Source organism: Dendropsophus ebraccatus, chromosome 4 (genome assembly GCF_027789765.1).
Source record: "Dendropsophus ebraccatus isolate aDenEbr1 chromosome 4, aDenEbr1.pat, whole genome shotgun sequence".
Classification (NCBI taxonomy): Eukaryota; Metazoa; Chordata; class Amphibia; order Anura; family Hylidae; genus Dendropsophus; species Dendropsophus ebraccatus.
In genome coordinates, this window is record NC_091457.1 from 123,806,786 (window position 1) to 123,820,560 (window position 13,775).

The window sequence follows — 13,775 nt, forward strand, 5'->3', positions numbered from 1 at the left end:
TTGTTCTCAGGTCTTTCAGTGTAAACACTCATTGTTCACATTATACTTGTAAGAATGCAATAACGATCATTCACGGTGTATTTACGAACACAATTATGATCATATTTACGATTGCACTAGCGACATTTTGTATTACTTCATCTTCTCATCTGTACGCCTATTGTTTAAAAGAAAAATTTATTACCTGTCGGTCGCTAAACAAACGCTTAAGTGATTTATCCATAAAAGGTCCCTTTCACCATAAAAATCTTGTGCATTCACCATTGCAAGTGAATTGGCACAGGCGCACTGACGCAAAGCTTGTCACTCTAGGGTACAGCGTCAGTCAGGTCACAGCCTGGGGGGGAGGGGGCCCAATTTGGGTGAACAACACAGGGCCCAGCTTCCCAGGGTACATTTAAAACTGCCACTGAAAGAGAAGAGAAATCTGCTAATTCTGGGTAACCATATTAGAAAATAGCTCATAATTCCTGTTCCCAGCTATAACACAGCTTGTACAGAAGAAATAAAAATAACAGTCATAGTTTGACTTTTATTTCAATAAGTTGTCTTGATTTAGAACTTTGTGACAAATGTATATTATAATGTAATAAATGAACAATTTTATACTCTATTTATACTGATGGGGTGCTGTAGTTAATATCTCCTGCCAGGCCCCTCAGCAGACTAAGGATGTGTTGGGGATGGCACTTCCGCAGCGGTGATGCTCGAGGCAGTGGATAACCGAGTATAGTAGTAGAAAGGACCCAGCACTCACCAGATAATGTTGCTAATTTATTGTAGTGCACAAAGCATCAGGTACAAGTAGGAAGCGTTTCGGCCAAGCATGGCCTTCATCAGCTGAGAGTGTACAATACAATGGAGTAACAGGCAGATGGGCCAGCATGATGACGTCATAGAGTAAACACAAAAGAAAACATCAATGAAGTAGGAGGGGGCAAATCATAATAAACAATAGTATGTCAATGGAACAGGAATAGTATATAGTAAGGTACAATAACATAATAGATGTACACAAAACACAGGCATACGATGTAGCTAGTATAGGAGCACTAATGAGGAGCTCGACGATCGCCGCAATAGTCCCATTGAAGTCCGTGATGAAGAGCCGTACTGCAGCGGTACTATCAGTAACTGAAGGCGCCTGTCGGCGTATGTGCAATGGTGCGTGGATCGGGCCGCTGTGACAGTTAGCCGCCGGACTGAAGATGAGGAGCATGATAGTGTCCAGAAGAGATGTCAGAAGGCCTGAAGGTGATATTGGGCAAAGATCATGGTCATATGGGATGGGGGATGTCACGGCAGCATATTCTGTTAGAGTCCAATGATAAAGTTCATGTATGCTCCGGACAGATGAGAGTCCAGTGATAAAGTTCATGTATGCTCCAGACAGATGAGAGTCCAGTGATAAAGTTCATGTATGCTCCGGACAGATGAGAGTCCAGTGATAAAGTTCATGTATGCTCAGGACAGATGAGAGTCCAGTGATAAAGTTCATGTATGCTCCGGACAGATGAGAGTCCAGTGATAAAGTTCATGTATGCTCCGGACAGATGAGAGTCCAGTGATAAAGTTCATGTATGCTCAGGACAGATGAGAGTCCAGTGATAAAGTTCATGTATGCTCCGGACAGATGAGAGTCCAGTGATAAAGTTCATGTATGCTCCAGACAGATGAGAGTCCAGTGATAAAGTTCATGTATGCTCCGGACAGATGAGAGTCCAGTGATAAAGTTCATGTATGCTCCGGACAGATGAGAGTCCAGTGATAAAGTTCATGTATGCTCAGGACAGATGAGAGTCCAGTGATAAAGTTCATGTATGCTCAGGACAGATGGGTGTGCTCTTGGATCAGTAATGGTACATAGGGGTAAACAGGGGTAGATGGGTGGGGAGTGGTGGAACCACCTTAGGCTGGAGGGTAAGGCGTGACATATGAGCAAAAACATAGAAACAGTATACAAAGAAACAGACAGTAAATATATTCATATATACAAATATATACAAGTAAGTAGGCAATTGAACCTCGCAGAAATAGGTACTAGTGAACTAAGATATATGACCCACACAAAAGAGTAATAGGTAAATCTATCCTACCTGGTACATGTCTAGCGCGTAATGACTAGTAGGAGGAGGGAGTCTCAAGATGCTTACAGTGCCTACAAGGCAAGGAGAAAGCGGTCAGACAGGAGTTAAAAGGGAACCCCGGGGGGGGGGGGGGGGGGGGAGGGGAATATACTCAAGAGATGATGCTGGACAGTTCATATTATCTGTTCAATCGCCTTGGTGTCAGAGTTTGTAGCGTATGTATCCAGTATGCCTCTGGTTTTTGTAATAGTTTTTTGAGATTTGTACCATTACTGATCCAAGAGCACACCCATCTGTCCGGAGCATACATGAACTTTATCACTGGACTCTCATCTGTCCTGAGCATACATGAACTTTATCACTGGACTCTCATCTGTCCTGAGCATACATGAACTTTATCACTGGACTCTAACATAATATGCTGCCCTGACATCCCCATCCCATATGACCATGATCTTTGCCCAATATCACCTTCAGGCCTTCTGGACAATATCATGCTCCTCATCTTCAGCCCGGCGGCTTACTGTCACAGCGGCCCGATCCGCGCACCATTGCGCATGCGCCGATGGGTGCCTTTAGTTACTGATAGTACCGCTGCGATCCCCTCCGATCACGGACTTCAATGGGACTATTGCGGCGATCGGCGAGCTCCTCATTAGTGCTCCTATACTAGCTACATCGTATGCCTGTGTTTTGTATACATCTATTATGATATTGTACCTTACTATATACTATTCCTGTCCCATTTACGTATTATTGTTTATTATGTTTTGCCCCCTCCTACTTCATTGATGTTTTCTTTTGTGTTTACTCTATGACGTCATCACTGGCCCCGCCCATGTGATTTGGCGGTCTTTTTCTATATATTTATATCTGCCTGTTACTCCACTGTATTGTACACCCTCAGCAGACTAAGACTAAATTGCTGAGGGTCACAGCATTGGGACCTGTGATAACTTTATTTTTAGTGGATCCGTCTCACGAAAAAGATTGTCTATTGTAGGCAGCGTTACGCATTCTTGTAGCAGTGGGCCAGTATATGGAGACTTTATGTGTACACTTCCTACAAATTAGCAGAACTGATACAAGGCCAGAGACTCCATTATATAAAGGCTTTGAATTTCTCGGTAGCGCCTTGTTACATGACACATCACTACCACCAGCATTTGTTAGCTCATGTTATTCTCACCGCTAATATGGCATTTTGCTGCGGTTGCTATGACGATGGCTCCATGGTAGTAATTGCAGTTTGAATTTCGATTTATAGATTTCCCGTCTCGGCAGTAAGTTATATTTCATTTGTTAGTTCAGCACCGAGTGCTGCCTCATGAATCAATAAGCTGAATCAGGTGCACACTGCATAACCAGGTGTAAGAGCCACATGCAATGTTGCTGAGCTGTAAGGGCGGGTTCACACTACGGAATTCTCGTGGACACTGTCCGCGGAATTCCGTCAGCTGTCCGCCCGCACATCTGGGCGCCTTTCCGCCGGCCCCTTAGACACCATTCTATGGGCCGGCGTATTCCGCTATACGCTGAAAGAAGTGTCATGTCACTTCTTTCAGCAGATCGCGGAATACGCCGGCCCATAGAATGGTGTCTATGGAGGCGGCGGAAAAGCGCGTGCCCGTGCGGGCCGACAGCTGACGGAATTCCGCGGACAGTGTCCGCGAGAATTCCGTAGTGTGAACCCGCCCTAAGTCTGATTACTTGTCAGACACTCAGGATATCCACTGGTAGAACAACCCATACTGAACATGTGGTTTTTCAGTTCAACATTCTGTGCTGATACATGTTTTCCCACCAACAATACTCAACATCTATCTGCATGGTGAGCACTAAGAGATAGCCAAGCACTGTACTTAATGTGCTTGGCTGTCATTGTTTGAATGAAACAGATGTGTGCATGCCCAACGTAAACTCCATTCGAGCCAGGGTGACAGGATCCCTCCTCTAAATAATAGGCATACAGTCACCAAATAATACCAATTTACAAAGAATAAAAATCACCATACTCTTACATAACAAATCCCAAGACATTACAAATAATACCTCCACACCATAACCACATGGTAACTGATTAAAATACTGCTACCAGATAATACTGTTACACTATTTACACTACCATTACCACCACATAATGACTGACTGATACCTACTTGTAATAGTTAAAAAAACATATTACCCCCATACACTGACCCTATAGTAGTAGAAATTTTAAAGGGAAATTGTCAGGTCCCTACCAAGTACATAGCTGCAGACAGGTGGGGCACTTCAGAATCCATGGAAAATATTACAGGCAGTAAGCTGTGGCACTTTAGCTTCTGAGGAAAAATGCAATTTTATAACTTTGCAAATGGCCATCAGCAAACGCATCAGATTCCTTTTAAATACTCTAGAGATATACTCTGCAGACCATATAAGCGATTACACCCAGTTACATCCAGTTACTAGAGGGGACTAGTGATGAGCGAATATTGTTCGATCGAATAGATATTCGATCGAATAGGGAGATATTCGAATATTCGATATCCATACGAATATCCCGCGGAAATTCGATAATTATTCGATAAGCATTTAAATCCCCCAGCTTCCAGTTTTACCTTCCAAATGGTCAAATAGATATTTTTCACTAATCGAATACTTGTTCCCATAGACTTTAATGGGATCGAATATTCGATCGAATATTCGAATATTCGCTGGATATTCGTACGAATATCGAATATTCGAATATCTTACTATTCGCTCATCACTAGAGGGGACATCTTCTTTGATGTGAGTTGTTTACTTTTCCATTTCTTCTCCATCCACCCATAACCATCATAAAAGATGTATCCCAGCCATGACATTTCTCTGCAAAATCTTCCAGACTAACAAATTAGGCTCCTTGTTCTATACAAACTCCCCATCTGCCCTACACAATAATATTCCCTACTTTTTGTCCAATCTGTGCCTCCCTATAGTAGTTTGTCCCTATCTGTGGCCCCATATAGTAGTTAGGCTCCTCTGTACCCTCATACAGTAGTTTGGTCTTTGATGTGCGCACATAAAGTGGTTAGGCTCTCTCTGTACCACCACACTGTAAGCCCATATAGTATTTAGGTCCCGTGGACCTCTATAGCTTCCTCTAAAGTAACAAAACAGGAAGCCATTGGCTGTCCACCATGGAAAACAGCGACTTAAGTTGTCCCTCAGCGTTCCCAAATAAAGTTATAAACTGCTGCAGTTATTCTAGACAGTAATCCTGTATGTTTGCATTGTTTCTGCAAGGTCACTGTTAATATAATAGAAGAGAACGATGAGGCCCCTGTGTGTAGACCATCCAGGTACACTGCCATCATCTATGACAATATCACAGCAGGGATAAACATCAACAACTTCAGGCTCAGCTGCAAAGATCGGGACTCTGAAAATACAGACATGCGATTTGAAATTGCTTCAGGTAAAAAAAACGGAAAAACTTTCTGCTATGTAAGGTTATATTTTACACTACACGGACATTATGATCAATTTCTGCTGGTATCACTGACTAGTATCGATATAGTTACAGCTTTAAATCAGATTAAGTCAATAGTCAGGAAAACCTGAAATATATGTAAGGGTGTCTACAGGCAAGATACATATTACTGATCATGGTCATGACAATAATCTGCAAGCCTGACTGCCACTTGCAGAGGAGAAATGATATGTCATACATAAATGTGTGAACATCACATTGCTGAAGATTTTGATCTTGGACCTTCAATCTAAAAGAGGTCATGTAGCTTGTATAAAAGATATTTAATAGCCCTGAGTGCTCTCATTCCAACACTGTTTTTATTTTGTTACTATGCCCCTCGTTTCCTAAGATATAAGTATATTACTTATTATTTGACTATGTGCACTGCTTGGTAAATCAGATGGGCGAGAACTTAGTTTCAAAAAGGTGGAAATCGGGCTCAGGGAGTGTGAATACAAGACAGTGTGGTATGAATCGAACACAGTTAGGGTCAGTATTTTGGGTCACCTAGGAGTGCCGCTGGGAGCATGTGCTTTGGTGCTGGTTGTAAGGGTCCTATTCCACAGGCCGATGGGGGCCCGATCAACGATGTAAACGATCTGCTAGATCGGCGCTCGTTTACTGGGCCTATTTCACGGCCCCGATGATTGTTAAGCGAGGGCTGCAGGGACATTGTTACCAATGTCCTTGCAGCCCTTGCACCATACATTACCTGTGCGGGCTGCAGGTCTTCTGCTTCTCTCGGGGTCCCGCGCGCAGCAGCTTTGGAGCGGGGCTGTCTGAACTGACAGACCGCTCAGCCAATCACTGGCCGCGCATCGCTATTCCACCGTAGAGATGCGCTGGTGGCGGACGATTTTAGGTCTGAACCTAAATGACAATCAGCCGATCGTCAGCTGATCGTTCTCTCTATTCCAGGGAGCGATAATCGTCCGGATTTCAATGCAACAGTGAAGCAAAACAGCTGCAACAGTGAGCAAAATTTTGCCCAGTTGAAGGGGTTATCCAGTGCTACAAAAAAAATGGCCACTTTCTTTCAAAGACAACACGACTCTTATCTCCAGTTCAGGTGGGGTTTGCAATTAAGCTCCATTCACTTCAATGGAACTGAGCAGCAAAAGCCCACCCAAGCTGGAGACAAGAGTGGGGCTGTCTCTGGAAGAAAGTGGCCATGTTTTTGTAGTGCTGGATAACCCCTTTAAGGAATGTTATTGCTCTGGGGGTAACAGTTTTGCAGAGCAGGCTGTCATTCATGGCTTATGTGATATATAAATTGCCTTTTATAAAATGTAGGACAGTTTGTATATATCGGCTTGGTAACTGTGCTTCATTTATTACAGAGAAGCTCTCACAGATCTGGAATTAATGTCTTTATTAATATTAATGACTCTGCTCTCTTTCCAGGAAACATTAATAACCACTTTGCCTTTGATCCCACCCATGGCTCTCATAATCCTAAACTTATTGTGAAAACCCCTTTTGATTTTGACAATGGCGCCGACAGACAGAAGAGATATAACCTGGTGGTCCATATAATTGATGACAATGTGAGGACCGGCCGAGTTCAACTGCCAAGGACGGGGACAACTATGATAATGATAAATGTGGTCCGAACAAATACGCCACCTCCACCCACAACTGACTTTTATGTATGTGACACATGAGACCCCTTGTTACTTATTAGCTGTAAAGCTGACCATGAAAATTATATAAAAGACTTTATAAATTATATGGTAGCAGTAAGGCCATGTTCACACAATGTATATTTTTATTAAACAACGGCCTTTGTTGCAGGTTTCCAGCTGGAGTCTATACACACTGTATACACTCCGGCTGGGATTCCATGCAGCCACACAAAAAACTGACATGTCAATTTTGTGCTGCTGCTATTCATTGAATAGCGGCCACACAAAATCGACTGTGCTGACAATGTAAAGTAAAGCTCCAGCCGTTCTTTACATTGTCTTCTATGGTTGATTGGAACGCGGGCACACCAGAATGTGCTCGCATTCCAATTCCAAAGAAGTACTGGCCAGGGTGAACTTCACAGACAGCGTGTCACAGAATGGCCGCTCTCTTGCAAAGTGTAAACATGGCCTAATACTATATCTATTGTTTTATCAGGAATAGAAGGATTATCTTATTGGATTTCCCCCACAAGATAAGTGCTACCAGTGGTAATTTACCGATGCTTATGCCCTCCCTTTTTGTCAGCTTTGAATGTGTATGTTTATGGGGTACTTAAAGATGTCCTGATAGCAGCCTTATGTGTATGACCAGTATTAAAGAAAAATCAATAATGTAAGGGCTGCCCATTCATGGCCTGATAGGTAGGTCTTCCTATCATAGTATCAGAAACTTTTTCATGTGTAAAGTTTGTTTTCTTCTTTTTTTGTACAGAAAAGAAAAGGACTAACAATAGTACACAAGAATGTAAATACTTTCGATCCTTCTGCCTGGTATGTGCCCTTTCTTTTTACCCTCATGGCGCTGTTCCTGGCCGCTCTTCTTGCATGGGCATGCCACCTGATATGGAAATATGGCAACGTGAAAGCTCTTTGTGAAAAGGCAAGAAACAAGGTTTCCAAAAAGAGGTAAGGGCCAACCATATGTACCCTGTGTTTGCTGGAAACTGGAGTAACAACTAACATTTCCATGTTCATTCCTGACAGAGTCAAGACTTACAAAGCAGGTAAGTGCCTATTCGTCTACAATTCACATTCATAGTCAGTGGTTTTAAAGTGGTTATCCAGTGCTACAAAAACATGGCCACTTTCTTTTAGAGACAACACAACTCTTGTCTCCAGTTCAGGTGCCATTTGCAAATGAGCTCCATTCACTTCAATGGAACTGAGCAGCAACACCCCGCCCAAGCTGGAGACAAGAGTGGGGCTACCTCTGGAAAAAAGTGGCCATGTTTTGGTAGGGCTGGATAACCCCTTTAAGCCTGTTTTGAACTTTTTTTTTTGTTCTCTTTCTCTTACAATGATTAGGAACGAAAAAAGAGAAGGTGGAAGTTATAACAGTGAGTAGTATTTTATGCTCTTCTGGATTTTACTTTATTTATCTCGTATTGCCATATGGGTATGCTTCAAGATGTTTGCAATGTCTAAACCACTAGACACTAACTCAAACTGGAAGCCTTTGTACAGTTTTCCCTCTCCCACCATGCCAATTTTTCTTCCTGATGAGGAAAACGTTCTTTGGTTAAACCTCCTAGACACCTCACAGTGCCTTGATGAACATCTTCACATCCTAGATGGCAAAGGCAGCAACTTAAAGAGAATGCTGATTTATTTATTTTTTTGGCATCCAAGCCTTGGGTTACTTGCTTGTAGCAGGTGTTGCTGGATACTATAAAATGACTAGACCTATTGCTTGGTACAGGACCTAACAATTTAGTCTAGATGTTCACAGACTGACTAGAGAGCTCCACCCCTCTGGGGAGATAGGATTGGAGTTTGGTTTGCAGATATTAGTTGTAACCCAGAAAAATGTTCAACCAGGAGCGGAACTAGCCGATATGGCTTCAACGGGGCCCACTGCCTCAGGGGCCCAGTAACCAATCCTGTAATGGACCAGACCCCCTGAGCTGATATCAATTGCAGCACCCGATGGCTGAGCGGGCCTTTCGGGTGCTGCAAATGTCCAGATCCAGCACTTTCACTGCGAGCGCTCCTGATAAGCACCCGCAGCTAATTGCAGAGTTGTGAATGACAGGGTCAGGAGCCAATGGCTCCCGGCCCTACCAGTCACTCATTTGGCTGCAGGCAGCATTCTGCTTCCGGCCACAAGAGCCTGTTATGTTAATCATAACCATGTAACATAATTGGCCCGATCGTACGATTAACGATGCTGGAGTAACAATTTTTTTTTCATAACGGTCAGCGTTTAGATGGTACAATATATCGTATGAAAGTTCGTTTTGGTATCGTTTCGCGATTGTTTTGCGATCGCTTAAGCCTATCTCACACATTGGTTAAATCGGGGAGCGACTGTTTACACGGAACGATCAGCGATATTTTTGCGAACGACGAATTTAGAACATGTTGTAAGATCAAAATGAACGATTTCTCGTTCGTCGTTTGATCGTTCGCTGCACTTACACGTACGATTATCGTTCGAATTTGATCGTTATCGTGCGAATTTGCACGATAATCGTTCCGTGTAAATGCAGCATTAGTTTAGTAATACACCTGACGACTTAGTCGAGGGGGATTGGGGGATGCGAATGGAAAGGCCCAATCAAAAGTTTGCTATGGGACCCAGCCTCTTCTAGTTGCGACCCTGGGTTCAACCAAGAAGACTCCAAAAGATGAACGATCTGAGAATATTCTGAGAATTCTATTTCCCAAAAGATTGCTCATGGACGAAAGATCTTCTTCAAATAAAATATCTTTGTCTCAATACTGGGTGAAGATTTTAAACGTGGTCCAATTCTTTTTAGATAATAACAATCTGCCATCATTTGACTAAAATGTTTGCTGTCATATTTTATCCAATGAATGATTGTTTCAGTTAAGGCCATGTTCACACTACTTAGGGTCTGTAGTAATCACGGATGTTGTAACAACTGACATGTCAGTTTTCTGCGGCCGCTATTCATTGAATAGCGGCTGCAGAAAACCCTGTCAGTTCCCACAATGGAGCGCGTGGCTCCGGGCGCACCTTCCATTGTAAGCAGCGGGAATTCGGATGCAGGCACGCACGGATGCACCCGCATCTGCATTCAGCGGCAGTAAAGATCATCCGGCCGGTACTGCAGTTTCAGCCATAATGATCTTATCTGACACCGGCCATTCCGTGTCCGGTGTCTTACAAAGTGTGAACATAGCCCAAACAATTAGATAGTGCTACTGCTTTTGAGGGAGTTTTAAGGGCTTTGTGTGGTTGTTGGTTGCTATGTATCTTCACCATCATTAACCACATTACACCAGACGTATCACAGTAGTTTAATTAGATTGTATTGATTTACTTCATTTCATCTTCTTTCTTTTAATTAATTTAAGGAAACAACAACTTTTGAAACTGTCTTCGATGGAGAGGCTGTGGATCCAGGTTAATTCTTGAGTTTCTTTTTACATATAAAATGATTCTTAGTAGAAAAACATGGCTGTTTTCTTTTGAGGACAGCACCTCTCCTGCCTACAGGTTGTCTGTGGTATTGCAGGTCAACCACCCTAATTTCAGTTCTGTTTAGATATCATACCAGATACATCCCATGATCTGGCACTGTTTCTATAAGAAACAATCCTGTACATCCTATTCCATAAGACAGACTGACCATTTCCTAATATTTTAACGCACCACAGAGATATGTAAGGGGTTTATGAGCCATTTTGCAGTCATGTCATTAAAAGCTCATATGATTCAAGCCAGAAGTTTAGTCCTTAAATAGGTTGTCCAGCAAAAAACTTTTTCTTTCAAATCAACGAGTGCCAGAAAGTTATATAGATTTGTAATTTAATTCTATTAAAAAAATCTCAAGTCTCCCCATACTTATTAGCTACTATATGTCATGCAGGAAATGTTGTTTTATTTTCAGTCTGACACAGTGCTCTCTGCTGCCATCTCTGGCCGAGACTGGAACTGTCCAGATCAGGAGAGGTTTTCAATAGGGATTCATAGAAAACAGAGAGAGTTCCTGTCTCAGCCAGAGATGTCAGCAGAGAGCACTGTGTCAGACTGAAAATAAAACATTTCCTGCATGACATACAGGAGCTAATAAGTAAAGGAAGAATTGAGATTTTTTAATAGAAGTAAATTACAAATCTATATAACTTTCTGGCACCAGTTGATTTGAAAGAAAAAGATTTTCGCTACACAACCCCTTTAAGCTGAATACCTGCTTCTATACTAGTGACATTAAGTTACACCATTATCTATGCTTTTTTGGCAGTCACCGGGAACACATATGAATATAACACCAAATCAGGAGCTAGGAGGTGGAAGTCTATTCAAGCCAATGAGGAGAACATAAAACTAACGGATATTTCCACAGTATCTGAAACCCTGCCTCCTAATCCTCCAATTATTCCTGTTATCAAGAATATGTAAGGAAATCCAGGCTTGACTTGAAGATCACTTCTGTGCAATGATTTACGAAAACAGATTCCACTTTGCTGCATTGTGGGATTTTTGCACTTGTCCTTTTTAGATCTATTTTCTCTATATAATTTATGTGTAAAGTAATTGTGAATTAAAATGGGCAGAAAAATAATAGGATGGACATGGTGCATATATTGTATCAAAAACTGCTAGACCCATTTATTATCCATGCAGACCTTCAGCACAGGGACATAGTAGGGGGAAGGAGGCCAGTGGGGCCTGGATACAGGAAGTAGATGGTGCCATTAATACACTTGGCCCAGATCAAGGCTAGGGCAACAACCTAAATCATTACTCTACATCAGGGATAGGGAACCCTCCAGCTGTTGCAAAACTACAATTTCCCTCATGCCTGGACAGCCAAAGCTAAGGCTAAAGATTTGGCCATCCAGGCATGATGGGAATTTTAGTTTTGCAACAGCTGGAGGGTGTAAGGTTCCCCATCCCTTTTTTTTTTTTTTACATGGATTTAGCTTTAAAGGCAATCTATCACCAGGCCAATGCTATATAATCTATCACCACCATGTTGTAGAGCAGGGAGAGCTGAGCAGGTTGATATAAATCCTTATAGGAAAAGATTCAGTATAAGTTGTAACTTGTTGATTGAAGGAGTCCAGTGGGTGGAGTCAATCAATGGACTAGACTCTTTAGCATGAAAACATCAGAGATTTCAATCAATACATTACAAGTTATACTGAATCTTTTCCTATAAAGATATATATTAATCTGCTCAGCTCCTTCTGCTCTATGACATGATTCTTATTGTGCCAAGTTCCTTTCATATTAGTATGACATTATCATAATGACACTTAAACCTGGAAAGATCATGCCCCAAATATGGGATAACCCCTTAGAACAGGGATGGGGGAACTTTCAGCTCCCCAGCCATTGCAAATTCTCATCATGCTTGGATAGCCAAAGGCTGTACAGGCATGCTGGGAATTGTAGTTTTGAAGCATCTCTGCCTCGGAATAATCAATTATTGAAAGTATATTGCCATATTATAAAATTATAGCCTATTGCCTATATAATACACTCTCTGTTTCCTTCAAATCTTGCATCCGCGGGTACATGTTCACATTGGGTTTAATGCAATATGTAACCTAGGCCCTACATGTTAATGTGAATAGACCACTAGATTGCAGATCGCAGATGCAGTGCAAACCCACAGTCTAATCGCTAATTGCACTTACCCACTTCATTTGCAACACTTGCATTGTGAATACTCCCATTGGCTGTAACTTGCTTTTAAACATGTGTTCGTATATTAACCACTAGATCATGACTAAGCGCGCATGCGCGAAACGCGTCGATCTTTTCTAAAAGCATGGCTTGTATTATCCAATTTTAACATGATGATTTAATAAAGTTTTTCTATTATTTTTAATACATTTTGGAGTGCTGGAACCACAATACTTTCAACCCTACGAAATTCTAATAAACCCTTACAGTAGGCTTAAGGAGCTCTTGATAGATTTACCTTGACTTCAGTACAAGCTCATATGGCACATGGGACCGGGTGATATGAGAGTATACGGTCACTTTGTCAGATCTGTTGATTTTACACCTAAACACTTTAATATTTTGCCACCTTGTGTTCCTAAGTTACAATATACTTCACACTTTCTGGCCATCTCTTAATTCGTTTTCTTTGTCGTATTAAAGATACATTTGTATCTGAGAACAGATCCTTCCACTCTCTTTACACCAGGGACATGGATGTGCTGATGTAAATAATTCACAGATCTCTTAATAGAAGACAATAATATATTCACATTCCTTCCAGTATTTTTTTCTTTGATATATATATAACTCATGTCCATCTTTTGGGATCCAGTATGCCCAAAGGGGGAAGAAGGTTAGAATTATTCGGGATATGAAATATTTTGCTGCAAGTCTGCTTTTTGATTCTAGAAATAGCTCCAATTTCGACCATAATCCCAAACTATAACCTGCAATACTATAGCCAAAGTGAATTCTAGAAAGACAAACTTCAAGGAAATGGAGAAGTCTTTGAATAATGAATAAAAGTGTGGGAGTAAACATCAGGAGTGAGCGTTCAGTGGGCAGTAATAAAAAAA

The 13,775-nt window shown here is 41.8% G+C and overlaps 1 protein-coding gene across 1 annotated transcript in view; it reads left to right on the top strand.

The window, feature by feature from the left end:
• The window catches only part of LOC138789917 (cadherin-related family member 3-like), a 31,964-nt gene extending 20,037 nt beyond the window's left edge, over positions 1-11,927 (top strand). Inside the window, exons 13-19 of the mRNA XM_069968786.1 lie at positions 5,358-5,529; positions 6,991-7,235; positions 7,987-8,180; positions 8,259-8,278; positions 8,580-8,611; positions 10,596-10,644; positions 11,486-11,927. Of these exons, the coding sequence (XP_069824887.1) occupies positions 5,358-5,529; positions 6,991-7,235; positions 7,987-8,180; positions 8,259-8,278; positions 8,580-8,611; positions 10,596-10,644; positions 11,486-11,643 (870 nt within the window). The 3' untranslated portion in view covers positions 11,644-11,927. The remainder of the gene's footprint in view (positions 1-5,357; positions 5,530-6,990; positions 7,236-7,986; positions 8,181-8,258; positions 8,279-8,579; positions 8,612-10,595; positions 10,645-11,485) is intronic.
• The last annotated feature ends 1,848 nt before the right edge of the window (positions 11,928-13,775 follow it).